Source organism: Larus michahellis, chromosome 1 (assembly GCF_964199755.1).
Source record: "Larus michahellis chromosome 1, bLarMic1.1, whole genome shotgun sequence".
In the NCBI taxonomy this organism is placed as follows: domain Eukaryota; kingdom Metazoa; phylum Chordata; class Aves; order Charadriiformes; family Laridae; genus Larus; species Larus michahellis.
This window is the reverse complement of record NC_133896.1, coordinates 59,280,894-59,307,582: the sequence shown is the minus strand read 5'-3', so window position 1 is coordinate 59,307,582 and position 26,689 is coordinate 59,280,894. Positions and strand designations below refer to the sequence as shown.

The 26,689-nt window shown below is 44.9% G+C and overlaps 1 protein-coding gene across 5 annotated transcripts in view; it reads right to left on the bottom strand.

Moving 5' to 3' along the window:
* Positions 1-26,689, bottom strand: part of SYN3 (synapsin III) — a 202,713-nt gene that overhangs the window by 8,890 nt on the left and 167,134 nt on the right. For all 5 annotated transcript variants that reach the window (XR_012586209.1, XR_012586210.1, XR_012586212.1 and 2 more), the window contains 4 exons: positions 17,674-17,816; positions 11,441-11,515; positions 8,004-8,106; positions 2,295-2,429 (listed from right to left, as the gene is read on the bottom strand). Coding sequence is in view for 2 of the 5 variants with exons in the window: in XM_074580510.1 (XP_074436611.1) it covers positions 2,295-2,429; positions 8,004-8,106; positions 11,441-11,515; positions 17,674-17,816 (456 nt within the window). In the remaining 3 variants the exon portion in view is untranslated. The remainder of the gene's footprint in view (positions 1-2,294; positions 2,430-8,003; positions 8,107-11,440; positions 11,516-17,673; positions 17,817-26,689) is intronic.

Sequence of the window (26,689 nt, the reverse complement as noted above, 5' to 3'; positions counted from 1 at the left end):
CTATCTGCTCTTCAAAATCAATTTCTGTCCTTTTTGCATTTCCTTTTATTACTTGCATGATGGTGCATAACGGTCGTCTTAAATGTCAGATTTCCGAATGCGGAAGATGTTTTTTTTCCTTTTTGTCTTGAATGTCCTCTATTACTTTGCCACTTAACTCTAGAAGTTTATTTCTTGCATTTCTGGTTCACAAACAGATCAGAAATGTATATATGCTTTATGGAAAACAGCAGTCTCTCAAATAACATCCATACAGTTTTAATGCAAGGGAGTTGATTAATTTTCTCATTTTATTAAAATAATCTTTTCTGACTACTTGTGTCATACCGTTACTTTTTGATATCACATCTGTCCCTTGGACATCAAAACTAATGGTACATATTAACTTTCTGAATTTGCACCTGGGTGTTTCTTAAGGCTCTTAAGGTCAAGGTGTTGTTTTCTATTGCGCTTGGATTTTGGGGTTCCAGGAAGCAGACACGTACAGAGATGGGGAACTCTCTCTGAATTACTGTGACACTATGCTATTTGACTTGTTTCTTGATAGCTGCAGTCTCACATTGTTATGACTTGTTACTTCTTCCATCTCTGTCAATGCTGTGCACTCAATTTCATAATTTCACAGTTTTTCTTGATCCAGAGACAAGTATAGACAGTACCAATAATATGTATAGATATTATATACAAACCCATAGGGTATCTAAGCATTCATATTTCTATGTATTCAGTACTGCTGTCCTTGAATTTGGAATTGTTATTTTCCTTCATTCTGTGGAAGCCTTCACCTGTAACTCTAGTTCTGCATCTCACTAGCCTCGCATGTAATTACTTATCTTTGCCTATTTGTAACTATGTGTTATAGGATTATGTTAGTAATTGTGCAGTTTCTGCAATGTTTGTTGTACCAAGGTCTTTCTCGATAGCAAAACAATCTAGTTAACATGTTTGTGGTTTTAATTTTCTTGATTTTTGGATACAGATATTCGTAGGTTGTATTCTTGATGAAGACCCTTTTGTTGTTTAATGTTTCTATTTGACATCCTATCCCTCCAAGACCATTTGTTTTCTTCTTATTTTGGCCCTATTTTAGGTCTGTTGTAATCCAATCCGATCCTGTACCAGTGTATTACAGACACAGAAAACAGATGCATCTGTCCATGTTCTCAGTTTCTGTTGGCTTCCCCTTTGCTCTTAGTTTATACACTCTATCGTGGTTATTTCAGATGGCTGTTGTTGATTCCACTTTGGCCAGAGTAAATCCTATCCCTTCTGTATCGCTTTCCCTGCCTCAAAGCATTTTTAGTGTTTATTAAATGTTTCCCCCCTCACTCGAGCTAACACTTGGTTTGGAGTTACGCTGATGAATACCATGCTGGGCACCTGGTTTAGCAGGACTGGGCTGTCATATGACAAAGCCAGAGAGCCATAAAGTGCTTTCTCCCATTTTTTGTCTCAAGTGGAAATGGATACTGTTCCAGTACACTGCTGGCAGTATTATCCCTCAGCCTGTTTACTCTCCTGTTCTTTCTCTTGTACAGATTTGCTGTCCTCTAGCCTTCATGCTTGGCTCCCTGCTAGACACTGAAAGAGGTGTAGCACATATACCTGGAGACACAGAGTATGTTCTGGTGTATTTCATTTATGCAGAACTGCCACTGGGAAATGTGGCACCAAGATTAGATGCATTTGATACTCAAAATGAATGTAGATGAGCAGCACTAAGGGGTCAGTTTAAATGCAATAATGACAGGTTCTTATATGAATTCAGCATTAGTCAAGACTCCTCCTGATGAAGGGGATGACAGGCATCTCCAAAGAAGAAAGGCTGCAGTAAGGAATGGAACAGCTCTTGGTGGAGTTTCCCACTTTCGGTTCTGGGAAGCACAGATTTTTATCAGGGACGCAAAAACGGGAATGAAACCTATCCTGAGGGATGGTGTTAGATGGAGATGAAGTCAGGTGTTACAAGCACCTCTAAAAATGGCCATCTTCAATATGAATCTATGAATTTAGCAAGCCAGAATGTCTAGATGCATGGCCCACACTACCAGTGTGATGTCACAATTTTATGGAAGGAGAGAAAGGGGGAGAGAGGTGTTTCTTAGGGGCACCCACTTCAAAGAGTCTATGGGAGACCTCTTTGGAAAAGCAGGAATTAATCTATCCAATACAGTCTCATATGGGACTGTTCAGCTCTCTCAAATATCTGACTGCCTGACATCCACGGGGAGGAGAGAGAGAAAGAAAAAAGTTCAGCAAAACAACTTGGCCATAAGGTCTCTATTCGCTCATACCCAAGGCCTCAGCGGTGATGGTGTAGATCCAGCAGTGATGACAAGCTGAGTCATTTTGGAAACTACCAGATCGGCAATAAGCTGTCTGTCTTCTTCCACATGCTCCCCAATCAGGGGCATCGAGCTGTCCATCACCTGCCACAGGAGAGAAAAACAACAGTTAGTAAGGAGGTTTCCTGGTGGCAGATGCGTGTTTCAACTCACCTCTCACACTAACCTGCTTTGTGTCTCCACACCCTTGCCAACATTTCTAGTCACCACTCCCCCATGCTGAAGCACGCTTGACTTTCCGAGGTATGGGATTTTGCTTATTGTTTTTTTTTTGGAAATGGCATGTATTTCCCCTTATGCCCCATCTTCCTTCCCTTGACAGCTTGGAAGCCAAGCCAAGACTTTGGGTGGCTGGAGGCTTTCTGAATCAACTAAACACAAACTTGATTTTTCACATGTCCTGAGGAGATGCCTCTGATGGATGAGGTCTGTCTGGCATTGTCCCACAGTATTTGGGGGTGACATTGCAGCAGAAAGGGTCACAGGAGAAGGGAAACAACATGTACTGAAGCCTGAGGAGATGAAAGCAACAGAGTCTGAAGGAAACCAGGAAACATTTGGGACTAATCAACACAAAGCACTGCACCCTGAGAGGGAGAATAAACAACACAGGTGAATAGGATGTCACCCAAACAAGAGCACCCAATGCAGGAAAGAAGCCTTATTTTCTGCTTGGCTTCTTGATATTGTTGAGATACAACTGCTTCCCAAGCAATTACTGCAACTGTGCTGGGGAAAGCTGGGAAGCAAGACTGTGGAGGATGGGGGAAGGAAAACTGTCAAAGGGTCTTTGAGGTAAGAAATGGTCTGACAACAATAATAATGAATGCACAGCAGACCCTCAGCTGTATAGCAGCCCTAAACATCATTTTCAACTGTTCATCATAAATCAAGTGCTTTGCAAACATTAGCTAAATCCCACAGGAAGAACTGCACGATGATGAAGTTAAGATTCAGCTGGAGTAAATATAATTGTACCAAAATATCAGGGTTGGAAGAGTTTATTTATTTTGCTTTTATTTTTAAACCAAACATTAAAAACCCTGGAAATGCAGACTTAAAGGTTGCATTGCTCAAGAAAGGCACTGACTCATGCTCAGATAACAATCAGAAGTGCACTCCACCCTGGCAAGGCTGCAGGAGTCCACTCTTGGAGTGAAATGGAAAGTTTTGCCTCCTTTTTTTTAGGCTCTAAGTAAGGGAAATCAGTGAGGTGAGTTCATCGAGTTTGTATTCTAGTCTCTTCTTGCAGTTTAACTATTACTTTGGATTAATTTCTATAGGTTTCTCATATGAACACTAGAGAAGCTACCTAGGAAGGTTTAACTGGGGTTTGCATGAAGAGTGAGAAGGTTTTTAGAGCATGGCCTACCTGACCCAGGGGGTGAAAGAAGGAAGTTAAAAAATCAGATGGTAGCGCTCAGCTAAATACACAAAGTGGCTTTTCATTCCACTGTCTGCTTTGCTGTTTCTCTGTAAAAAAAATGAGGCGTGGAAAGGAGATGTTTCCTAGTGGTGTCAGGGAAGGGCCAGTTCCCGCCTGTGTCTCACTAAGCCAGGGGCTCCTGGGGGCCCTCCAGCAGGTTCCTGCGCAGGTTTCCCTCTCCTCCACTCCCACCTTAAAAGCATTCCCATTTCATTTGGCAATTCCAGTTCACCCCTGCAAAGCACCGTGCGAAGGACCTGTCTGACCACTAGATGTTGCCATTTCTCTGCTAACAGCCTGGCCAGCCAAGCCCAGCTCTTGACTCCCTAACCCTCCCAGTGAGTAGCTGGGATACAGCTCTGGTCAAAACACCCCAAAGCCCTCATTTCCCCATCTTAAGGACTGCTTTTCCCTATTTCTGTGGCAGCAGTGGCTGGAGAGGAAGGGAAGATGCTATTTTATGAAACAAAGACACCAGGGGGAATGAACTCTGGAGCAGGTCCCACCTGAACCAGTGAAGGTGCACCAGGGATGAGGGTATCTGCTGAACTGCTGTGTAGTGTCTGGCAGGGGAACGTGAGCTGTGTGAGATTGCAAATATGGCAATGAACAATCACATGCATAAGGGAAGGCCTTTGGAAATACCAGTGATTTCTGTGGGCAAAGTGACGGAGCTGGTTGCCACTGAACTGAAAAGAAGCATGAGATGTCACCTTGTCTGTCCTCCAGGACAGGGGAATTGCTCTGAATCTGGGCAGATACGAATGTTAATGCTGAAATAAATCAAACGGCTGAAAGGAATACGTGAATCACAGACAGATTGCACTCATCTCTTCCTGGGGAGATCACAGGACAGCTGGGCAAGACAAGAAGACATCGGCACATATGGACCCGGCCTCTGTAGCTGCCCAAGGTCAGTGGCTGCTCCTGACACAGCTGCTGTTGCCTGATAAGGTGTATGATGGGAGAGCGGAAAGCGGCCAAGCAGAGAAGAGACTCAGGAAAACCCCGTCCTGCTCCTCCCCCTGTGCCTATCTGACGCTGCGGCCTGAAGGCTGGACTTGTTATTCCATGCTCTGATGTGCAAGAGCCAGGGTGTTAGGTGATTTTTAGGGAAGGAAGGAAGGAAACAGATGATTAGACATATCAAAAGAAATGATACGGCAGTGCTGGAGGGATGGGCAGGGCTTCTTGCAGGGTAGCAAGGAGGATGTCTAGTAATACAGTTTAGCGGTGTGGCAGGTAGGGCTTAGCTGATCCAGGAGAAAGAATAAATCAATGGATCATTTTACTTGCCCTCTACTTGCTCCATATTTGTCAGCATAGCAGAGACATGGAAAAGGTCAGATTACTAAAGAGAAAGGAAGCGAGACGATTATTAAACCATACACACAGCTGAACTCTTTTGAGAACCTGGCAGATAACAGTGGTACCGAACTTCCACTATTTTGAGGATCTGGCCTTCTGATCAAATGCTGACTATTCATGCTGGATATCCCCTTAGAGCGACAAAGTTCTTTACAGCAGAGGAAAAAGAAGTACCAGCTTTTACCATTAAATTCGCAGCTGCTTTAATAGGATGAAACTGAAGAAATCTACTGATTTCTTCAAAGTTTTCAATATGAGCCATGAAAATGGTGCTTAAGTGTGCTAGTGCTTTGGAGGGCAGAAACATACTAGATCCTACTGTTTGCCATGGGAAAAGAAAAGGAGATGAAGTTCGACTAACAGCAAATACCATGGGTGCAAGATTACTCTTGTGCTGCGTTGATAACTCATTTGTCTTAATCTGATCCTGTTTGCAACAAACCACTGTGATAAATCTCAATTCATAGAACTGCCCATCACTACCTCTGCAAATCTTTCCTAGAGAACTGCTTTGCACTGTGAAAATTAATTACTGCCTGCAATTGCATTGTGCAAATTCCTTATTTGTTCAGCCCATTTAGGCATGCTTTCTTGTAAAATGTCACAGCACGCTGTTCCTTCTCACCAAGAAAAATACAACTGTCGCACTGTCAAATAACTTTTTTCTCCCACTATCAAAAGAAAAAAGCAAAATAAAGGATCAGTTTCAGGCCAAGAAAAGTACCCCAGGAAGTAGGCTGGAGGCAATTAATTACTTGTCAGCATCTCCCTCAGATCTGCATAAAGTAGAAAAGGTGCCTGTTTGGCTTTGTTCTGCTCTTTGTATTGCACTACTCTACTCCTTTCCCTACAATGTCCATCAGCCTGGCATCTGAATGCCTGCTAAATGTTGGTACATCAGGCCTGCTCAGTCAGGTTCTCCACTGGGATAATTCAGCATGACCCATCTGAAGCTGATGTGTTTCTTCTGATTTGTGTCATATTAGATCAGTTGGTTTTTACCTTGGTTTCAGAGAGAGGAGTATTATTGTGTGCATTTCTCTCTCTGTGTGCAAGCTGATGATGGCTGTTGGCGTATGCATGTGCTTTTCATCCAGTCAGTCACACGCAGGGGCAGATGTGAAAACCCAGAGGTATACCCAGACAAAGGCACATAATTCTTAAGCACAGAATTAGCCATGTGTGCACGTACATAGGCTTAGATGCAAGAATAGATGCCAGGATATGAAATCCACATCTCATGTCTCACCATGTATGGACGCAGTCCAAATGTCCTTACAGTCATCTCTAGCAAGACTGCTTTCTTGCTCTTCCTTTCTCAGCTATGTGTGCATAGAGATAAAAAAGTGCAGGGCAGGGAGACAGTCTGCTCTGGGGGATGCTCCTCTGGGTGCTTATGTGTTGCATACAGGAGCAGACCCATGAGTGGTGGCCCCATCACTTCAGGAAAGACGGAGGCTCATCAGTGTTTTGTTGCTGGCAGCGCACTTATATCACATGGCCTTTGACAGGTCACTGCTCCCCGGAGAGCAGATACATAATGCAGGAATGCGCAGTCGCTGGAGGGCTCATGTGGTTCTCATCAGCATCCCAGCCCTCAGCGGGTGGGACTGCTCTCCCACACATAGCTTTCCAGTGTGTCAGCACCCCTGCATGAAGCCATAGGCTGGCTCTGCTCATCTTCCTCGGACGGCCTGTGTTGGTGGAGTTTACAGCAGGTCAGATGCTGTGCCTTCTTGAGTCACATAGTGACAGAGGCACTTGCTTACTTGCCAGATTTTCTCTCCCCCAGAGCATCTCGAAAGTTTCCACTTTGATTTTCTGGCCAGCTTTTCCTTCTCTGCCCTGTTAGCATGACCTGAGCGTGCTATCCACCCCACTCCCACGTCTGCCTCCTGGCCTGGCAAGGAGCATGTTGAACTTTAGCTCTCAGAGCCACAGTCTGTCCAGCTAAGAGGGCTCTGAACACAAACATTTGTAGTTCACATTGCCCATAGTAACTCCGTGGTGCTTTGTCTTGCTGGTCTGTTACTGTAGTGAATGCTGTCCGGGCAAACGATTTTAGAAAATACACTTGTTTTTTAAATTAAATTGTTCCTGCTACTTACGGATATTTTTGCTACGCTCTCACCATTTATTTTACTCTTCTAAATTAGATGCAGCTAGGCTTTTTGTTATTGGAGTTCCCTTTAAAGTGATTGCAGAAAGACAGATTCATTCAGAGAGAAACAGAGATTTTTTAATGGACTGAAACACCTGCTGGACCTCTGCATGGATAATGGGGGGAGGGTGACATGGCATCTGGCACCTGCATTCAGGTTGGGCTGAATATAGGCATGTTTGTTCGTGATGTTGTTGATCCCTGCTAGCAGCTGAGAGATGCGCTGGCTTTGCAAGTGCTCAGCCTATGAAGGGTGGTACTGGGGCACTGGAGCACTGAGACACACCAAACTGGATGCTGCCAGCAACACTTGCAGGCTGTTACGTGCTCAATAAGAAGGCAGCTTCACATCTGTCCCATGCTGGTGAGGTTCTACACTGTGGGGATTTATCAGCTGGAAAGCTGAGGTGGCCAAGCAGCCTGTGTCTCTCCATTTCCTTTCACAGTCCACATTGAGAAATGAAGGCAACTTCAACCCTGATGTCTTGCTGCATATTTGCCAGTTTAGCTGGGACTCTAAATCAGTTTCTTGCATATCAGTGGGCCACAGCTTGGAGGAACCAGGTGGGCACCGAGAAACAGTGACTGCTGTACTGTGCCCACAGGGGTAAGCAAGCCCATTGGTGCACGTGGGCTCCGAGGGAGCACGTTTGCAGATACACTTCCCAAAGGAGACTTGCATTCAGGTTTCCCGTGCTCTCACCTCAATGATATAGTCTTTTCCATCTTTGCTGTGGACAGCTTTGACAGCGCAGATGTCAAGACCTCCAAACATTTCCGCGCAGGCGTCCGCCCAGAGTCTGTACCTGCAGAAACCACAGAAGCATGGCCTAGGATTAGCTGCCATTGGGTAGTTCGCCAAACACAGCCACCCGTCCTGCTGCCCATAAGAGCACAAAGAGATTCAGGAGCCCTCTTGAAACCATATGAAGGCATACTTCATGTGCTTTGCTGGATTATTGCCTTCCTCTCTTGCACAGGAGATGGAACAAAAAACCAAGTATCTTGCCTAAAGCTTCCCTTCATTTCAGACCGTTTCAATCCTGCCCTCAAAGCCACCTTAAAATGTTTCTTTCCCTCCTTGGTGTTTACATCAGATCTCCAGTTGGTTGTCATTTAGCCAAGCTATAAATATTTAGCTCATTTAATCTCCCAGTAGTGTTGGCCCCTTAGCGTTTGTATTGGCATTGCCTGAAAGCCCTCCATTATGCAGGCAGCTTTCTCCTGATAAGATGTCCTGCACATTGGGGCTGGAAGGATCAGAGTGAGTGCAGAATTTAGCAAGAAGTAGCCATCCCCTCCCTGATCTGTAACCCAGCAGCTCCGCTTTTTACAATTTATGCTTTCAATTTAATCCTTTTACAGCCTCCTGCCTCCCTTCTGCCCCTTGGGTGTTGCTCCTAGGCAGGTGGTCCCATCACAAGGACCAGGCACTGCTTTGTCAGAGGGAGAGCTGCAGGCTGCAGCCCTCTTCTCTAGTCATCCCAGAACACGAACATGAGCTGGTATGAACAAGGGCCAGGCCTGGCTGGTGCCCCCTTAGCTATCCTGGTGTCAAAGCGGGAGAGAGAATGACAAGAGGCGTATTATGGGGGGACCACATTCCCCCTCTGTGGAAATGAGGAGGGAATGAGGTGGCCTGGTTTTATTTCCTGTGCAGCTGTGCTGCAGTCCCGACCATTTCAATAAAAATAATAATCTCAGAACAGCAGATCTGTAAGCAGGACTATGACAAGATGCGGGGAGGGGAGGAAAGGCCAGCCACAGTCTCGTGAAAACACTGACATTTTGCAGACCCTACAGGGACTGGGAAAAGAGCTGTTCTGGCCAAAGAACGAGTTTATGTCCTTGAAGCCAGCCAGAGTCCCCGTAGCTTGACAATATAATGATCAACTTGTGCGAACACAATGCCTGTGGGAAGAAGGAAGAATATGGCTTATATGACTACTGGTGCTCTCTTATCCCTAATGAGGAGACCAAGCACATTCACCCCATCCCCCCTGAAGAAGACAGCACCTGAGGAGGAGTCAGTAGCATAAAGAGGAGGAGAACTATAGACCCCGTGAGCCAGGCAGGAGGCACTGCCAGCCCCTCTCCTGCACTGCTGTGGTCACACACCCAGGGGCACCATCATGGGAACCACCTCTTCTCCTGAGGGACATCTCTAGGTGTCCAGGTTCAGCAGCCAGGCTCAGGGAATTGTTGCCCAGGCCAGCGCCCCCACTAGCCACGTCTTCAGCATTGCTGGCCCAGGTGAGCACTGGGAGGCATCAGGGCTGCTGGGGTGGGTTGCATTTGGGTAGCATTTGTAGAGGATTTACTGACATTTTGCCTGGACATGTCAATCCTTTGGGCTAATGTTCAGTACAGTGAGTACTTCAGGTTGCTCCTACTCAGCAAAGCATTTTAGCACACTCCTGCCTTGTTGCATGCACTGATGACTCACAGATTTCAATGGGATTTGTTGCATTTATGGCTGGATAAGGCTAGAGTGGTGAATTGTGGTACTACACCTATAAAATGAACCTTCAAAATGTAGCATGGCAGGCTGGCAGGAATTTGGGTTTTAGTCCTACAACACTGCCATGAGGGAATGTCTACGCTTTCTATCTCTAGCTTTAGCTGTGCTATAAATAGCCAGGATGCACAATAATGTCCATTTCCCACAGTCCTATTAGGGTCTTGCAGAGTCACCTTCAGCATCTGATTTGGGGCTTTGCTCAGCTTCCCTGTTTCACAGAACTAAAGGTGCAGAAGGGACCTTAGATGATCACCTGCACAACTCTTGTACCCCAAAGAGGAGACATTTCTTTAATCTGGTCTGAAAGAGAAAAGGGATTCCCCGTCTCCTCTAGGCAATCCTTTTCTGTGCTATTCTATCCTTACTGTTAGAAAATATAGGAAATGTTCAAACAAACCTTTCCTGATATAACTTAAGCCCATTATTTCTTACAGTATTGTACTAGTAATATAAAGAGTGAGTAATGTCCTGTTAGAAGCCTTTTACATATTTGAAGAGCTTGTGCCCTTTAAGCTTTTTTCATCTTTAGGATGAAGTAGCGTTCAGCTTGTGGACAACTTCTAGTTCTGTGACGGTGAACCTCTGCACTGCACACATAGATTCAGTATGCATGAGTCTACACCTCTACTGGATAAATATCAGTGCTAACTGAAAAATGTGGAAAACTAAGCAATTGTTGCATGCTTTTCTTGTAGGTTTATTTTGTTTTCTCTGAGCATTCCCCTTATTGTCCTTTGGGCTTTCTCCAGCTGCTTGCTCTCTCTCTTCAAAAGTGGTGCCCAAACCTGGACAGAGTCAGAATTAATCATGATGCTGACAAATTGTAGGTATAATCTGAAAAAATATTACATTCACTAGGGATGAGGGCCTACACATAATCTATGGATTCTATAATTCTACAAATAACGTACTTAAAGAGGATGGAGAACAAGTGACTTCATAGGAGTTCTGCAGAATAGGGTTTGGGAATTACAGCAAAGCATGTTACCATGAGTCAGCAACATCACGCAGTTGCAGTATTAGCAAATATCTCAGTGATTTGAATATATGGAAGTACCATCTGCAAATTTTCGTCTGTAAGATGCATGAGGCAATTCCTTCTGCTCTGTTCAGCGGTGAGAAGACCTTAGCTAAAACAGCGTCCACTTTTGGGAGACCAATGCGAAAAAGCGCTTTCAACACTTCAGCTGACAGATTTTTCCCTCTGTTGAGCAGAAGAAAAACACTTTTCTGTGTCTGCCTCTCATTAGTAATGTACTTAGAATAACTTCTTGTTACTTCTTGTTTTGTGCTGTGACCTTTCTGATTTTATCCCTACATGTTTATGCTCGTGTGCTTGACCTTAGCATGCTGGTCTTGTTTCCTGTGGCTACATTCACTAAAGATCTAATGATTTAGCAATGTTGGTCTCTAGCTGGACTTCCAGTCTGTTCTCCAAAATAGGACAGTTTGCCTTTGTGCTCTTAGTATTTTTTTAAGGAAACACTCAGTCTTTTAAACTTCTTTATCCAGCCTCCCGGGAGACCTCACTAGTTCTCTCAATTAACCAAAGTCTGAAATACAATTCCTCCCTTCTAACCCAAGAATAGCTAATGCTGTCTTGAAACCCTGTTCCTTACCTCTCTGTCATTGCAATCTGTTCTAGCATCGCAGAACCTGTGTTTGCCTTCCAGTTTCCAGAGATGGACGTCCTCCTAGGAAAACAAACCAAAAACGTAATCCAAACATGAAATACACTCCTGCCCCATCCCCCCTCATACTGTAGTCCTCATTCTTGACTCAGTGCTTGTACAGGAGGGGATGAGGTGAGGTTCATCCTGACAGAAGCCTTTCCAAATCCTGCCTCAACAACACTCCATACAGGACATGTTGTTCAGACTCTTGAAAACCTGAATGAGGAATTAGGGAAACCTCCAAGGAATCTTGAGCACACACAAAGGTCTGTGAGTACTTTCTTTCTTTATACATCAGGCTCAGGAGAGCTGAAATGTCTATAGGAGATCTGGGATAATCACCCTTGTGTTCTACAATGGGTAGCATCCTCTGTCCGTGGAAGAGCAACTCTCCAGGCAAAGATCTGCTAAGCAGCTTCACAAATACCAGCTCTGACATTCTGGGTCTCCCTGCCTTTGATTTCAATTTTACTGGTGTCATAGAATATATGATTATACACTCTTTTCACTGATTTTTCATTGACCTGTCTGTGTCTCACCGTGTCTGGACTTGGAGAATTTATAATTGCAAAATTGTTGGATTCTCATTAGCTGCAACTGATGGTTAATTTCCAAAAAAATGTACTGTTGCTGGCAAATCCTGGGTTTCACCATCACCCATAAAGGGGTGAAAATTTTCATTTTCTTGACCTTAGGCACAAGGCAGACCTTGGAGAGCCTGCTGTGACAACACTGTGTATCTGCCTGGCACAGTGTACAAGCCCTTGTGACAACACTGTGCATCTCTCTGGCAAGGTACACAACTATGTACACTGTACATGGGGTGTACAAACTAGGACAAGTCAACAAGCTGACAGGATACATCCAGGGAGCATCTCCGTACTGAAGAAGATTTAGGTAGAGATTTATAAGGAGAGTATGAGGTGTGATCCAACACTTCAACATGAGGTTGCGGGAACCCTCGCTGCCAGTTCTCTCACTTTTTCAACATGATGTGTAAAAGAGACTCTGAACTTGCAAAACTACGTGAAGCAGTGATGTCTTGATGTCCTGCTAGACTATAAACCTGGATCATAATAGTTGACTACCTAAGGTTCCCCTTTACTCTGGTGAGGGACAGCCTGGAGTCTTTTCTCCATTTCTCTTCTAAAGCACTATGTATAGTTGCTATGAAATTTAAATGGTCTTTGTATCCATATTTAAAGGAGAAGGGAGGGGGGGCAAAAGAGCATGAGTACTGTGTAAAATAACTGTGTTTCCATATAGTTGACTCTTGTCCCTTGTTCCCTTCATCCAACATCCCTCTTCCTGTCCTGCTTTCTAAGCAAAAGAATTGATTCCTCCTCAAGCTTTGACTGTTATGAGCCCTTTGATGGCCTATGAGGTCAGTGTTCAACCTTCAGACTCTTTTTCTTTTGACATGGGATTCTTAGGATTACGTTTTTCAGTTCTGCAATGGGAAGATCCACTCTTTATTAAAATTTAGGTTCAGAAAATTGCCCTGCAGCGGCAGATGGCATCCAGAATCCCATTAGTACTGATTAGAACTCCTGGAGTCTGATCAGTGACAAGATGATTGTATATCAGTTTAGGAAATGTACCTGGCATACCAAATGTAAGCAGCTGTGTCATCCCTAAGAAAGCCAAACCACAGCTATACAGTTTTACAAGGAAATTTGATGTGGGAAAGCTCCCAAAATAAGAACTCTGCTCTAGCCGTTGGGCTGATTGGATTGACTTGTTTATGCCTACCCATCTCCAGCCAATATTGGGCATAAGCTGTATCCCTAACTTTCCTGGAAAAACGTCATTTGAAGCCCTCTGGACCAGTCACCAAATTCCTACACCACAGCCTCTGTCAAGGTCACTCCCTTCCAAACGTGTCTGAGCAGTTCAGGTGTCAAGTGTGCCACCAAATTCTTCTTTTTTCTTTCCCTTTTAGTTTTCAACCTGAACTGGAAAAGGAGACTGAAGACAAAAATATTTCCCCAAGTATGCCCCGCCTCAAACCCCATTTCTCTCAGGGACTGAAAGTCAAAGTGCTTCCAATCATCCTAAACATCAGGGGGGCGGTGTACAGTCAGTATCTTAAAGGAAAGGACCCCATGATTTTAGAGATCATTTGATCGAGCAGATTTGAGACCAAGACACTTTCAGCAGTGCTTAGGACAGTGGATAGACTAGCAGATCTTGGGCTGTTGGTATATTGGGTTTATGTGGCAAGGTTTTGGCAGCAGGGGGGCTACAGGGGTGGCTTCTGTGAGAAGCTGATAGAAGCTTCCCCTATGTCTGATAGAGCCAATGCCAGCCATCTCCAAAACGGACCTGCTGCTGGCCAAGACTGAACCCATCTGCAACAGTGGTGGCATCTCTGTGATAACATATTTAAGAAGGGGAAAAAAAACCTGTGGCAGAACAACAGACAGACAAGAGGAGTGGTAATAGGTGAGAGCAACAGCTCTGCAGACACCAAGGTCAGTGAAGACGGAGGGGGAGGAGGTGCTCCAGGCACCAGAGCAGAGATTCCCCTGCAGCCCACAGTGAAGACCACAGTGAGGCAGGCTGTTCCCCTGCAGCCCGTGGAGGTTAATGGTGGGACAGATATCCACCTGCAGCCCATGGAGGACCCCACGCTGGAGCAGGTGGATGCTCAAAGGAGGCTGTGATCCCATGGAAAGCCCATGCTAGAGCAGGCTCCTGGCAGGATCTGTGGACCTGTGGAGAGAGGAGTCTGTGCTGGAGCAGGTTTGATGTCAGGACTTGTGACACTGTGGGGGACCCACACTGGAACAGTCTGTTCCTGAAGGACTGCACCCCATGCAAGTGACCCACACTGGAGTAATTTGTGAAGAACTGCAGCCTGTGGGAAGAACTCATGTTGGAGAAGTTCGTGGAGGACTGTCTGCTGTGGGAGGGACCCCATGCTGGAGCAGGGGAAGAGTGTGAGGAGTCTTCCCCCTGAGGAGGAAGGAGCAGCAGAAACAATATGTGATGAACTGTCCACAACCTCCATTCCCTATTACCTGCACTGGTGGTAGAAGGACGAGGTAGAAAAATCGGGAATGAAGTTGAGCCCAGGAAGAAGAGCAGGGTAGGGGGAAGTTTTTTTAAGATTTGGTTTTGTTTCTTATTATCCTACTCTGATTTGATTGGTAATTAATTAAATTTATTTTCCCCAGATTGAGTCTGTTTTGCCTGTGACGGTAATCGCTGAGTGATCTCACTGTCCTTATCTTGACCCACCAGCCTTTTGTCATATTTTCTCTCCCCTGTCCAGCTGATGAGGGGAGTGATAGAGTGGCTTTGGTGGTGACCTGGCATCCAGCCAGGGTCAACCCAGGACAGGGCCAAAACAGTGTACAGTCACTACCTTAAAGGAAAGGACCCTAGGCTTTTAGGGATCAGTTGATCAAGCAGATCTGTGACTAAGACACCTTCAGCATTGGTTAGGATAAGTGGATCAACTAGCAGATCATGGGCTGTTGGTGTCTTATACTCACCATCTCTGAGCTGGGCCATTTCAGTCTAAAAGTAGCTCTGGTTTAGACACAGTTGATTTTGTATTCCTTGTAGAGCACATTGAACTGCATTTGAGGTGACAAGATCAGAAGTCACACTCATGAGACTAGAAAGGAAAGGATATTACCCTCTTAGTAAGAGCTGGTGGCAAGGAATATCCCACCTGTAAAAGTCAGCATCTGTTGGCTTCATTCAAAGTGAACAACATTTCATGAATTTGAACTGGAAACGATCCCTCTCTTTGCTCCCAGTTGTGGTGGGGGTGGAAGCGTAATTTCTGCCCCAGTTTCCCCTGCCACATGACCAATATTCATGTTTTCTCTTCACCGGTGTTACAATGACAGTCAAATAGATTTGGTGGAATTTTAGGCATATATCACATGCTGCTTATCTGCTGTTTTGAGACTGGCCCAAGGCATGGGCTAAGTAGGTGTTTGTTACTAGTGTAAATCTGGAGTCGCTGCACTGAAGTCAATGGGAAACTGAACTCAAGCCTTGGGTCATGGGCTGGAAGGAAGTGCATTGAACATCTGGGGCGGGGAGGAATGCATGAGTCACCCTCCAGCATCCTCCCTCTGGCAGATGCTTGGTGCAAAGTAAACATATTCTGGAGAATTTTGGTACACGGTCTTTTCTCAGAAGAAAGGGGGCTTTTAAAGTCTATATGTGTGGGTGAAGGTATAAAAAATACTGGGTAGATTCCATGGCTCACAGATCAAAGCAATTCACTTAGTATGATGCTACTGCAGATGCTGTAATTGCCTTTAAGGCTGAGATTTGCTAGCGTGACTAATGATTTTGACTCTTCTATTTGAGACACCAGTGAGAGCTCTGATATTTTGGGTGCTTTTACCTCTGTCCTTGGACATAGTAGGGACTTATTTATGCCATAGAAATAACCTTCTATTCTGTCTGATGCTGGGACAGAAGGAACAGCCCACGATGTGACTGACTATACTGCTCTCTGAAGCTCACATCCATAAATGGCTCTCTCAATATAAGTCAACCTTCTGGGTTAGCAAGTCGCTGGGTGAACTTTGCTGTTTGCTTTCTTTGCTAATTAGCTTCATTTCTCATTAAGGTGTTTCCCGTTCATGGCTGTTTTCATGTGAAAACATTTTTCATTTAGCAAACAGTTGTTTGCGCAGCTATATTCCCGAGTGAGATTAGCTCTTAGTGTGACTGCTTTCTTTCCTCAATCATCTGGTGTTATTTCTGAACCCAGTCTGGATGAGTGCGTGGTGAGTGCGAATAATAAACAGGGAGAGGATATGGTCAGGCTAACTGGGCCTTTGTTTCACTTAGAGGCAGGCGGGGAGCTGGCTCTGGAGCCAAGGCTGGGTAGGTTGGCAGGAATAGGGAATTTTAATTGATATTTTAAACCTTCCTTCCTTTGGCCCATTTGAGCCAGACTCCCTGAGATGTTAATGTAATATTAGGCAACTGTGCTATTGTTGACCTGATCAGATTCAAAACAAATTTTCTTTCATTGAGTTCATATGAAGCAGCCCAGAGTCCCACAAGTGCTACCCGTGAAGAATGTGACTCAGTCATTATCTAGTTTACCTAAATACCTCTGTGCTGGAAACCCAACCAGGAATGTTAGGCAGCTATAGCTGAGAAATATGTGATGGCGTACGTTTGGTTATCTTATTTAACTATGTTTCATCAGAACTATGGCCTGGGGGTTTGTAAACATGGACCCAAACCTCACACTATTGTGGGTGTTAGGTAACATGTGAATTTTTTTTATCTGGTGACCTAAGAACGTACTGCCGGAGCTGTCTACTTGTCCAGAATTTTGTGGCTGGATAAGGAGCTTCTGGAGAAGCTGTGCTATTTGGCTTTTCTCATCTACTCGTTTGCAGTAAGAAGAAACAGGTGTCTTACTGACTCATGTGGTTACAACTTTAATTGAGCTTGAGAACTACTGAAGTTTGGCTGAGCGCTTTTTAAACAAACCGGTGTTGAGGATTGCCTTCATGCTACCTCCCTCACTACTCCACAGGGCAGGGAGGAGCTTTGGGGCACCCACAGAAATGTCTCTCCTTCTCCTTTCTCTCCTTGGTAGGGTTCAAGGAGCACACATGCAAAATGCCCACAGAAACCTTGCATGCTGGCCAGGCTGAGGCCATTCGTACTCGGTGCTGTCTGCTGCTTGTGTCCTCGTGAGATTGTGGTGTTATGATCTCCAGCTGGGGAGAGGATGGGGTGTTGCTATGTGTTGGACACTGTAGGACTCCATGAGTTGCAGCTGGCTCCATCTTTTTTATTGTTTCCGCCAGGTGGGAAGGAGGTGGGTTCCGTTCCCACTAGAGGGTACTGAGGGGCTGGGATTTTGCTGGGAAAGATGAGCCCTTCGACAACAGCAGGGAGAGGTGGTAGGTGATGGCAGAGCACAGCTGTTATACTGGGAACTAATTGAATCTCAGAAACAGGTAGAGAACATTTACCTTCCAGACACAATGAGCAGACGGTGAGTAATGGAGAAGATGATCGGTGGATGAGGGATCTGGGTTCAGAGGTGGGAGGAGAACAGCAGGGCTATTCTTCAAGGAAATTAAGTCAGCTTCCTACTCCTGCCCAGAGCAGACACCAACTGAATCACATCCACAGCACTGTCTCCCCCCGGTCTCACTCCAGCATAGCCGTGCACTCACATGTAAGCCTTGTAGTTGCTGCCGATTTTCTGGATTCGGATGTCATACTTGGAGTCAATGAACGGCTCGGTGGTGGCATAGGTTTTTGCCATGGCTACTATGCTGGCCATGTCCCGGAAGTCGTGTTGGTTCTCAACTTTGACCTTGATTGCCAAAATGCAGTGAAAAAGTGACAAGAGCAAAAAGAACAGGAATACTCTGTGAGTAGAAGTCATGCCCGCGCCTGAATAGCACAACGTCAGTTAAAACCCACACAGATGGAGCTGAGGACAGAGCAGGGATTGTGTGATTTAGACAGAGGAGCTCCCCAGACCAACCCAACCCAGAACGAATCAACCCCATTCTCCTTCCTCATGCACAAGCCCTCGTAAACCTGGCACCAGGGTGGCAGGGGACCTTTGCCCAGATGGCTCTTGCTAATGCTCATTGCATTTATGATGCTTCAGAAAAACATTTGATCTCTTAAGGGGCATTACTTCATTCGAACATTGAAACTGCTATTTCCCATGTTGGGATGGATGAAAACAGAGTATTTTGGGTGGTCAGGAAATAGAAACCAATGCCAGGAAATCAACAAGAGAGCTGGTTGTCTGCCACCTCTAAGCTTCAGTTCCCTGGCATTTCACATTACACCCCTCCAGACTTTCTTGGAGGAGTGGTGCAGGTCTCCCAGCTGGAAGCAAGTTGTGAAGGAAAAGCGTGTCTCTGGGGGAGCCTGTGATGCTGGGGGAGATTTGTGTGAGTGCGATGCCATGGGCACATGTGTGGCACAGCTGGTTGGGTGTTAGACTTGAGTCGCACTTGGAAATGAGAGGGCAGTGGCCTATGAGCTGGAGTTTTTCTGAGAAGCTGGCTTTTTAATGATTTGTATTCAGTTATGAGAAATGCTCTGTATCTCATAAAAAAAAAAAAAAAATGAAGAAAGAAGGACCAAACCAGTAGAAGCTCTAATGATATGACCAAATATCTACAAAATTTTTTTGATTTGGGAGAGGAAAACTGAACAAGCAGGTAATGAGAACACAGTGGACAACTTCACCTCATTCATACAATCAACCCCGTCCTTCAGTCTATTGGCAAAAACTTGTTTGGTGCACCAGAGAAACCCCATGCAAGTCGTATTCCTTAAGGCCGGACGGATGCAGGAAGGGTGGGTTAATTGGTAGAAAAAAGACCAACACTGTGTGAAAAGGGTAAGCAAGTGACTTTCTTTATATATTACCTACACTTTGTAGTTTGGTAACACTTTGAGACCACAGTTGGGAATTGCAACCCTGCTTTGCTAAGCGTCTGCTCTCTCGTGACAACCGGTTGGTCTCTGCCCTAGAAGAGTTTCCCAGTTGCGTCAGTGCGCGTGTTAAAGGAGGGTGATGCCAGACTATGTGGAGCCGGCTGAAGGAAATGCATGCAATGGTATTTGATGCTTCTTTGCAAAGAACAAACAAGTGGTTTTACATCTCTGCCTTCAACCATGAGAGGGCAGGAGCCATCTTCACTAGAGAACAGAGGACAAGCTTGTTGCTAACCTGTTTTACTCTGTTTAGATGGTTTTGCGTAAGCACCAGCTGTAACATAAGTCAAAGATGCAGCCACATCCTGATGCAGAAAAGCTTTTGAGAACTGGACAGGTTGTGGGGAAGGTGAAAAGTGCAACTAGTTTGACCTGTGACCATTTCTAGATGCCTGAATAAGAGGAAAAAAGATCTGGTCTTTGCTTCTGCTTTTGCTGAATGACAAATACCTCTAGTCCTCCTCCCTTTTGCTGTGGTGAGGGCTGTGCTCTTGCTATTCAGGGACCACTGAGAAAAGGAGCAGAGGAAGACGACAATAGTCTGTGGGGTGGGAGTGTAGAAAAGAAAAAAAGGAAATAACAATCACAATGGGGAAATGTAAAAACAACCATTGCACGTCACGCAGGAGGAGCAGCGTTGCTCTGGGCTGCGTTGTTCCCCTCTATGCCCGAGCAGGGCTGCGTGCGGTGCTGGCTGCTCCTGGCGTGGCAGGGAAGGGTGAGGTGGTAGGAAAGCCCCAGAGGCAGTGGGGGAGCGGGAGACGGGAGCACCTCACATGGAGGGAACCCCCAGCCGGGGCATCACATTCTCAAGAAATACCAGGGGGAACAATGCAGGCTGTGTCAGGGCCAGGTATTTTTGTTGCACAGAGAAGGGCTGCGCTGGCTGAATGACATCAAGCAAGGGAGTCCCACCCAGATGAGATGCTCGCGGGAGGGACCACATGGGCAGGCAACGCACGGTGTTACGACATATTCACCCGGACCCTTTTGGCAATGGGAAAAGACAAAAGCCATTATATAATGACCTACTTGGAACAAGGACATTTGTGGGATCTTTAAGTGCTGCGCTTGTGCAACAGATGTCTTTGGGCCCCGGCTGAAACATTTACATTCCCAGCCCAGGATCATTTGTCCCAGAGGCAGAGGAAGGGGTGCTGCTTCCCTCTCCAGACTGGAATTGGGCTGTATTGTTATTGCTAGAAAGGAGCTGTATGCTCATCTCGTTAAACGGGATTTTTCCTCAAAACTTCAGTATGCTATGGAAAGGAAGGGTCCGTTTCTTCCTCCTTTCCATCACCCCCTCCCTATGTAGAGAGAAGGAAAGCAGGAGGTGTTTTCTCCATTGAGCCTGAGGATTTTTGGCTGGGTAAATAGCTAAAGAGTGGGGACACTCACCGAGGATGTGAAGACAGACATGAAAAACAAAGACGATGACTCCCGCAGTGCTACACTACTGCACAGTCCTCTGGAAACAGCTCTGCCATCTTCCTTGGCTCGTGCCAGAGCCCTTTCCATGGACTTTTCAGAGAATGCACCTCACAGAGGTCCCCTTTTATGAGATCACGGCCCTTTTTCCCACCAGGCATCAAAATAATCACCACACCAATGCTGAAATCTGAGCCACCATTTGTTAATTGTTAGAGCCGGCCAAATTTGACAAAATAACAGCCGTGTCCTGGGTTAACGCTGGTTTAGTCCAGCATACGGTTATGACTTCATAAACAGGAAGCACTCGAGTTACAGTCAAATTAGATTTATTTTCCTGCCTTATCTATCAAGTCCACCATTTTATTAGCTTTCTACTTTTAAATTTTGTATAATTCATTTCCTCCTGCCTTGTAACCCTTTTACATGTCAATAAAATATCCATTCTCCTAACAGGAGAAAAAACCCCTAGAGATAACCAAAGCCAGGGTGGATGTAGTGTGACGCCAGAGGGCATTATTTAAGAAGGGACTATTAAAAATAATTCTAGAGCAACCAGTTACCAATTTACCTAATAAGGGATACATCTGTCTTCTAAAATGGCAGGTTGGCCAATGCATGAAACTGAGAAAAGAAGTTGGAAAGAGATCAACAGGAAGCCATTTCTCTCTCTCTTTTGCCCCCTTCTTAGGATAAACGCAATATCCCATTAGCTGCATAGAGAAGTGCAAACAGTCAGTGCAAACACAGCCCCTGCCCTGGCGGCCTGTTTGCTTAGCTGTGCTGGCTGTTTGAGCAGCAATAGGCTCATTCTGGAGCCATCAGCTGCTGTTTGCTGTAGCATTTTAGTGACCTGTTGTGAAGAGTTTGGGCCAGTGTGTTGATAAATGCCTTTTCTGAGTAAGAAAGCTCCCCGGGAGAGTCCCTGCTTCCCTTCTGGCTCTCTTCTGTAACTCAGGCACCGGCCGTGCCCTAGCACGCTCCCTGTTATTGCAGTGGAGAGAGGACTCTGTCTGGACTCCTGGGGACATGTTCACGCAGATGTGACTGTCCCTTTGCCCAGTGGTGGCATCTCAGAGGCTCATACTATGTGACCTGTGGCTGGTGCCTGTTCTCATCCTCAGTCTGCTCAAGAGGCACTGATCTTGCTGCCCGTGGCTGGAGAGCGGTCTGAGGGACAGGTCAGGAACAAACACTTCTGTCCCATCCCTGCTGTGGACCTTCTTTTGAGGCCTTCCCTTGGAGAGTGGGTCCCGGCATTGTTAGAAACCTACCACAGATATTTCCTGGGCAGTCTGAGACACCCCCGAGATCTGTGTGAGCACAGGTTCCTGCAGTGAGGGACCTGGGGAGAAATTTCTGCTTCCTCCATCTCATAGTTCCCGAATTTACTGCCTCTTGTATATCCCAGATGTTCCTGGACACCAGGCTCCCAGGGCTACAGCGCTCCTCTCTCATCTTTAGCCTAGGCACTGCAAGGTATTGCTTCACAGTCCCCTTTTGCTTTCATTAGTTATGTGGCTACATGAAAAAATAGTCAGTCAGCCAAAGTGGCATAATTATAGTAGCCTGCTAGGGCTGCCCTGGCCTTGCCTCTCTGAGTGTCATCCAGAGTTAAATCTGCCTAACAGGTTGAACCCACACCACTTTGGAGATGGCTTGCAGAAGCAGTTTCTGTGTCCAAACTGGGGTTAGAGGCAGGTTGAGCTGGGAAGTAGGTGTCCAAGGCTGAGCCAGGGCCAGGCTTGGCAATGTGGTGTTTAACTGAGTCTTGGTAGGCTTGAGAAAATGTCTGAGTCTCTTTCTCCAGAGGAACTGGCCTGGCCACACAGAGCTTGTGATTTTTCATTCATCTTGACCTGCGCTTAGCCTTTCTGTAGTGACTTTTCCATTTTGAGACAGCAGATCTTCAGGAATGGCTCTGTAGAGAGTGTTTCCTGAGTCTCTCCTTTCCCCTACCCCAAATTATACTCCCTGTCTCAGAAAATACCTGATCCAACTGACACACATTCAGTTTAGGCCTAACTTTGACTCACCTCAAAATAATAAAGACAAAACAGAGTCTGCATTTCCTTATTATCCTCACACTGATGTTCTCCAGATGTTACACTGCCTTTAGTGCGTTAAACCTTATAATCCGTACTAACTTCCTAATGAAGAGCTTCTCTCAGCCCCAGGTCTTGGCAGCTTTGGTCCCTGGTAGCCTGGGTCACTCACTGTTTTCTGTGCCCAGCAAAAGGTTCCAGACTGGTGTGTAAGAAATGGGAATGCTTTTGCTATTTTCAAGACGGGTGGTACCTCCTCGTTCATGAGTCAATGGGAACGCAGCAATTGGGCTGCTCTGTTGTGAATGTTACATGTCAAGTCATTATTTGTCCTCTGTAAAAGAAAATATTTGTTCCTTGACAAACCAAGGCAGCCCTTTCCCCTTCCTTTCCTCTTTAGCACAGTGGATTTTCAAAGCTCTCACTTTTGGAACATTCTATTTCCAGTCCCAAGAGAGACAAGGTGACGAGCTGTCCTTCCTGATAAAAAGCTTGCAGTATTTTTACATTACAGAGTGTCTCTGTTTAGTTTGTGCTATATTTGTACCAGGGGGGAAAAAAAAAGTAGAGAAGTCTTTCCCATCCAGTAAGAGAGAAAATAACTCTGACCACATTATTATGAACAACAAGTTTTTCTTCTACAATGTAATAAATTCATCTGAGCCGGGATTTGTACTGGGGAGGTGTTTTCATAATTATGGGGCAGGAGGGGACAGGAGGCGACTCTTAAACTGGCCTAATAAGAGAGGTCTAAAAATAAAGTAAGTGTAGCAAAATATATATACATTTATTAAATTCATATAAATATATATAAAGCCACATGAACAGATACTGTTTTTCTGCTCTTTGCAGATCTGGCAGTTGTTTCCTTCTCATGATCTGATCAGGAAGAGGTGAAGAGGCTCTTTGAGTGAATTTGCAGCACTGGGCTCTGTTCCTAGGGCACTTTAGGGTCATGTTAGCGCACAAATGGCAGATATTAACACTCAGAGCTTTATTCTTTCCACGGGCTCTGGCATTATGAGATCTGGAGTCAGGAAGAAGTGTTATTCCTTTCTCACTGTAGTGCTCACCCTATGCAACAGAGACCCCCAATCACTTCTGGGATAGTTAGGCTCAAACTGCACTATGCTTGAAAATGCCTTGACCTTTAGGAACTGCTGGGCGAACAACAGTTCAGCTCTGCACAGGGAAGGACATCTTATTTCAGTGTCCATCCATGGCTTCCCTGGAAGAGTCCTTGAGTATTCTTGACCCCATAAGCCTGGGCAACTTAAATACAACATGAGAAAGGTCATTCTCTGCTGACTCCATTGTAAACCATTGTCTAAGCAGTATTTCTACAAATATTCTATCTGTATTGGACCAACAGCACACAGAGCACTTGTTATGATCCTCCAGTGCCAGCGCAATATGAAGTGATTTCAGATTTTGGAAGGAGGATAATGATGGTCATGGGAGGGGCTGAGGGGCATATGTCCTGTTTTTAGATGAGAAGACTGTCTGGGGCCCCTTTGTCTCTCTGGGCAAAGGCTATTCCTGGTATCTCTGTTCAAGTCAACAGAGAGGCTGTTGTTTCTGGATTTCTCAATGGAAATTTCAAAATGCCTTTTATTGCAAATATTTCTTTCTTCATCCCCACCTACACCTTACATGCACGCATCACTTGGCAAAAGCATTTCTATCGCTAGTGGTATACTGCCACCCCTTTTGGTTCTGACCTTGAATGCTGTTCCTCTTCCAAGCTAAAGACAGTCAACAGAGCCTGTGTCTTACAAGTCCTAACATGGTTATTCTTCATTTTAGCTTTAAGGATTCCCTGTTCAACCCTCTGAGTGAAAAATGTGGTGAGTGAATTTTGTGAAAATGTTGTGAAAACAAAGGGTATGTGAAAATGAAAGTCTGACTATTATAATTATGACTCTTTCTAGCCATTATTGCAACATAATAAACACTCTGCACTTCTACAGTGCCAAGAGCCTTACGAACATGAATTAGCAATAAGTATCAGGTAATCATTATAAACCCTCTGGTCTGTAACACAGAGAGACTGAAGAAGAACTGTGAAATGACACAAGTCTCCCTGCAAGTCAATAGTGGAACTCTTTGGGGAAGAGGCCTTTTCTGTGTCCAGAGTTTTTCTGGCTCCTGGCCACTGCCTCAGTACAAATAAAGAATAACAGTGTCTGGACTTCCCATCTTTGCTCATTCTTTTAAGTCTTGGTGCCTCCCATTACATGTGATTTTATCATTAATAACAAGAAAAATGTAAGTACTTCCTTGACAATTTCTGCTGGTAATGAGATTGTAATCTGAATGCTCACATCCTTTGAAGCACCCATTACAGGTACAAATACATGGCTCGCTATCTTGGCATCGTTTGTTGCAGTAAGTACTATTTTTAATACTTACATGTGTACTTTGGCTAATAGGTTGGTTATTTTATCCTTTGTTTCTTCAGTCACTGCTTTTATACAAAACATGACCTGATGCAGGTACTTTATTAACATTTATTTACTTACGCTAATCTAAACCAAAAGCAAACCTCTCTCTTTTCATGTTGTGTATATTTTACAGCTAAAGACCTGCTATTTCCTGCTATCATCTCTACTTCTGAAGGCTGATGCAAAGAAATTCTTTAGTTCTCTGTAATCTCCGTATCATCACTGGTTATTGCTTTCACATTATGATGGTTAAAACCACCATTATGTCTCCTGGAAACTTTCCTCTTCTGAATTACTTAATTGGAGGTTTGATTTTTTTTACTTAGAGGTGTTACTTTTCTAGTATACCCCTAGTTCTGCTTATCTGTATTTCTCCTGACATTTTCTGTGGTTTCTGTCAGTTCCACTTGGGCTTGAACCATATTGTCTTAAAAACAACATGAAACAAATTCCTGTTACTTGCCTTTAAACCAACTGACTTGTTCTTTATTTTATTTTCACTTTCTCTTTTCTCTTTTTGCTCTATGAACTGAAATACAGAGGGACTTCAAGAAGACTAATTTAATCAGTCTCAACTTTCCTTCAGGCTGCTTGTGGCTGGAGAAGGGCCCAAACTAAAACCATAAGGTCAACAACCCTTCCTTCCTGTACCTTCCCCATCTACAGAAAAGAGCAGTGTTGAAACTCTGCACCCAAATCCACATCCAGACTTTGCTAGTACTCCCTAATTTCATAATGGACTGAAGTAAACTTGGCCTCAGACAAATTCTTTCTTCTAAGACGCTGGCTGTCGGCCTATCTTCATCGGGAACGACTTCCTACGTACCCGCCTTGTACCACTGTGTACAATTGTGCCTGGAGTTTGAATAGAAGCTCTCTTTCCCTATAACTTGTGACAGCAAAAATCAACATCGTCAAAGAATAAAATGGGAGGGAAAGCGAGAGGTGGAAGGTGTCTGGTGCAGAAGAAAATAGCTAAATATTCTGCTGAGAGTTTTGTCTGGAAACACTGTAAAGACTGGGGTACTTTTCTCTGATTCTGCCCTCATTTCTGTAGCCACAGAGGGTCCTTTGTGCACAGGAGAGACACAAGAAGCCCTCCCTGCATTACAGGTGAAATTGCAGAGCAGTCAGAGAGATTCAGGATTTCAGGGTTTTAAGGAACTTGAAACCTTTCCTCAGGGAAGAGTTTCTTCCTCCTGGTTTGTCCTGGTTGCATTTTGCTAATGAAATCCTTCCTAGGGATATATTCAGTGGCTCGCTCTACAAGCAACTCTAGGCTTGTCTGCATGTACTCTAATTCAATGACACCTCTGCCTGTTTAACATACGCAGCACCAATATTTTAACAAACATTTCCTGCTTATTTAAATGTTTGTTCTTTGATGCTGAAAGCCAGCTCCACCACTGGCCCAAGGATTTGAACCCACTTCCTCTCCAGCAGCTACCATCCAGACAGGGGAACGTTGCAACCAAAGCAAGAACGATTATGAGAGCTTCCATGTGCAATCCAGGAAGCCAGAAAGGGCTTCTGTTTCCAGAGCGCAAGCAAATAAGCTGTACCAAGTTTAAGTCTGACGTACCTATATATAATTTTCAGGGAAAGTGTGAGGCTGGGAGAAGGTCTGTCTGCTCTAGGGAAGTACTGTGTGACAGGGCTATCAGTTACAAAGTTCATGTTCCACCCATTTGGATGCAGAGATGATACATCAGAATTTCCTACTTCTGAACAAATCAAGTTTTAGGCAGATAGGGGGTGATTTTTAAAAGGTATATGCAAGAAAGGGGAGGCTAAAGTGCAGCAGAAAC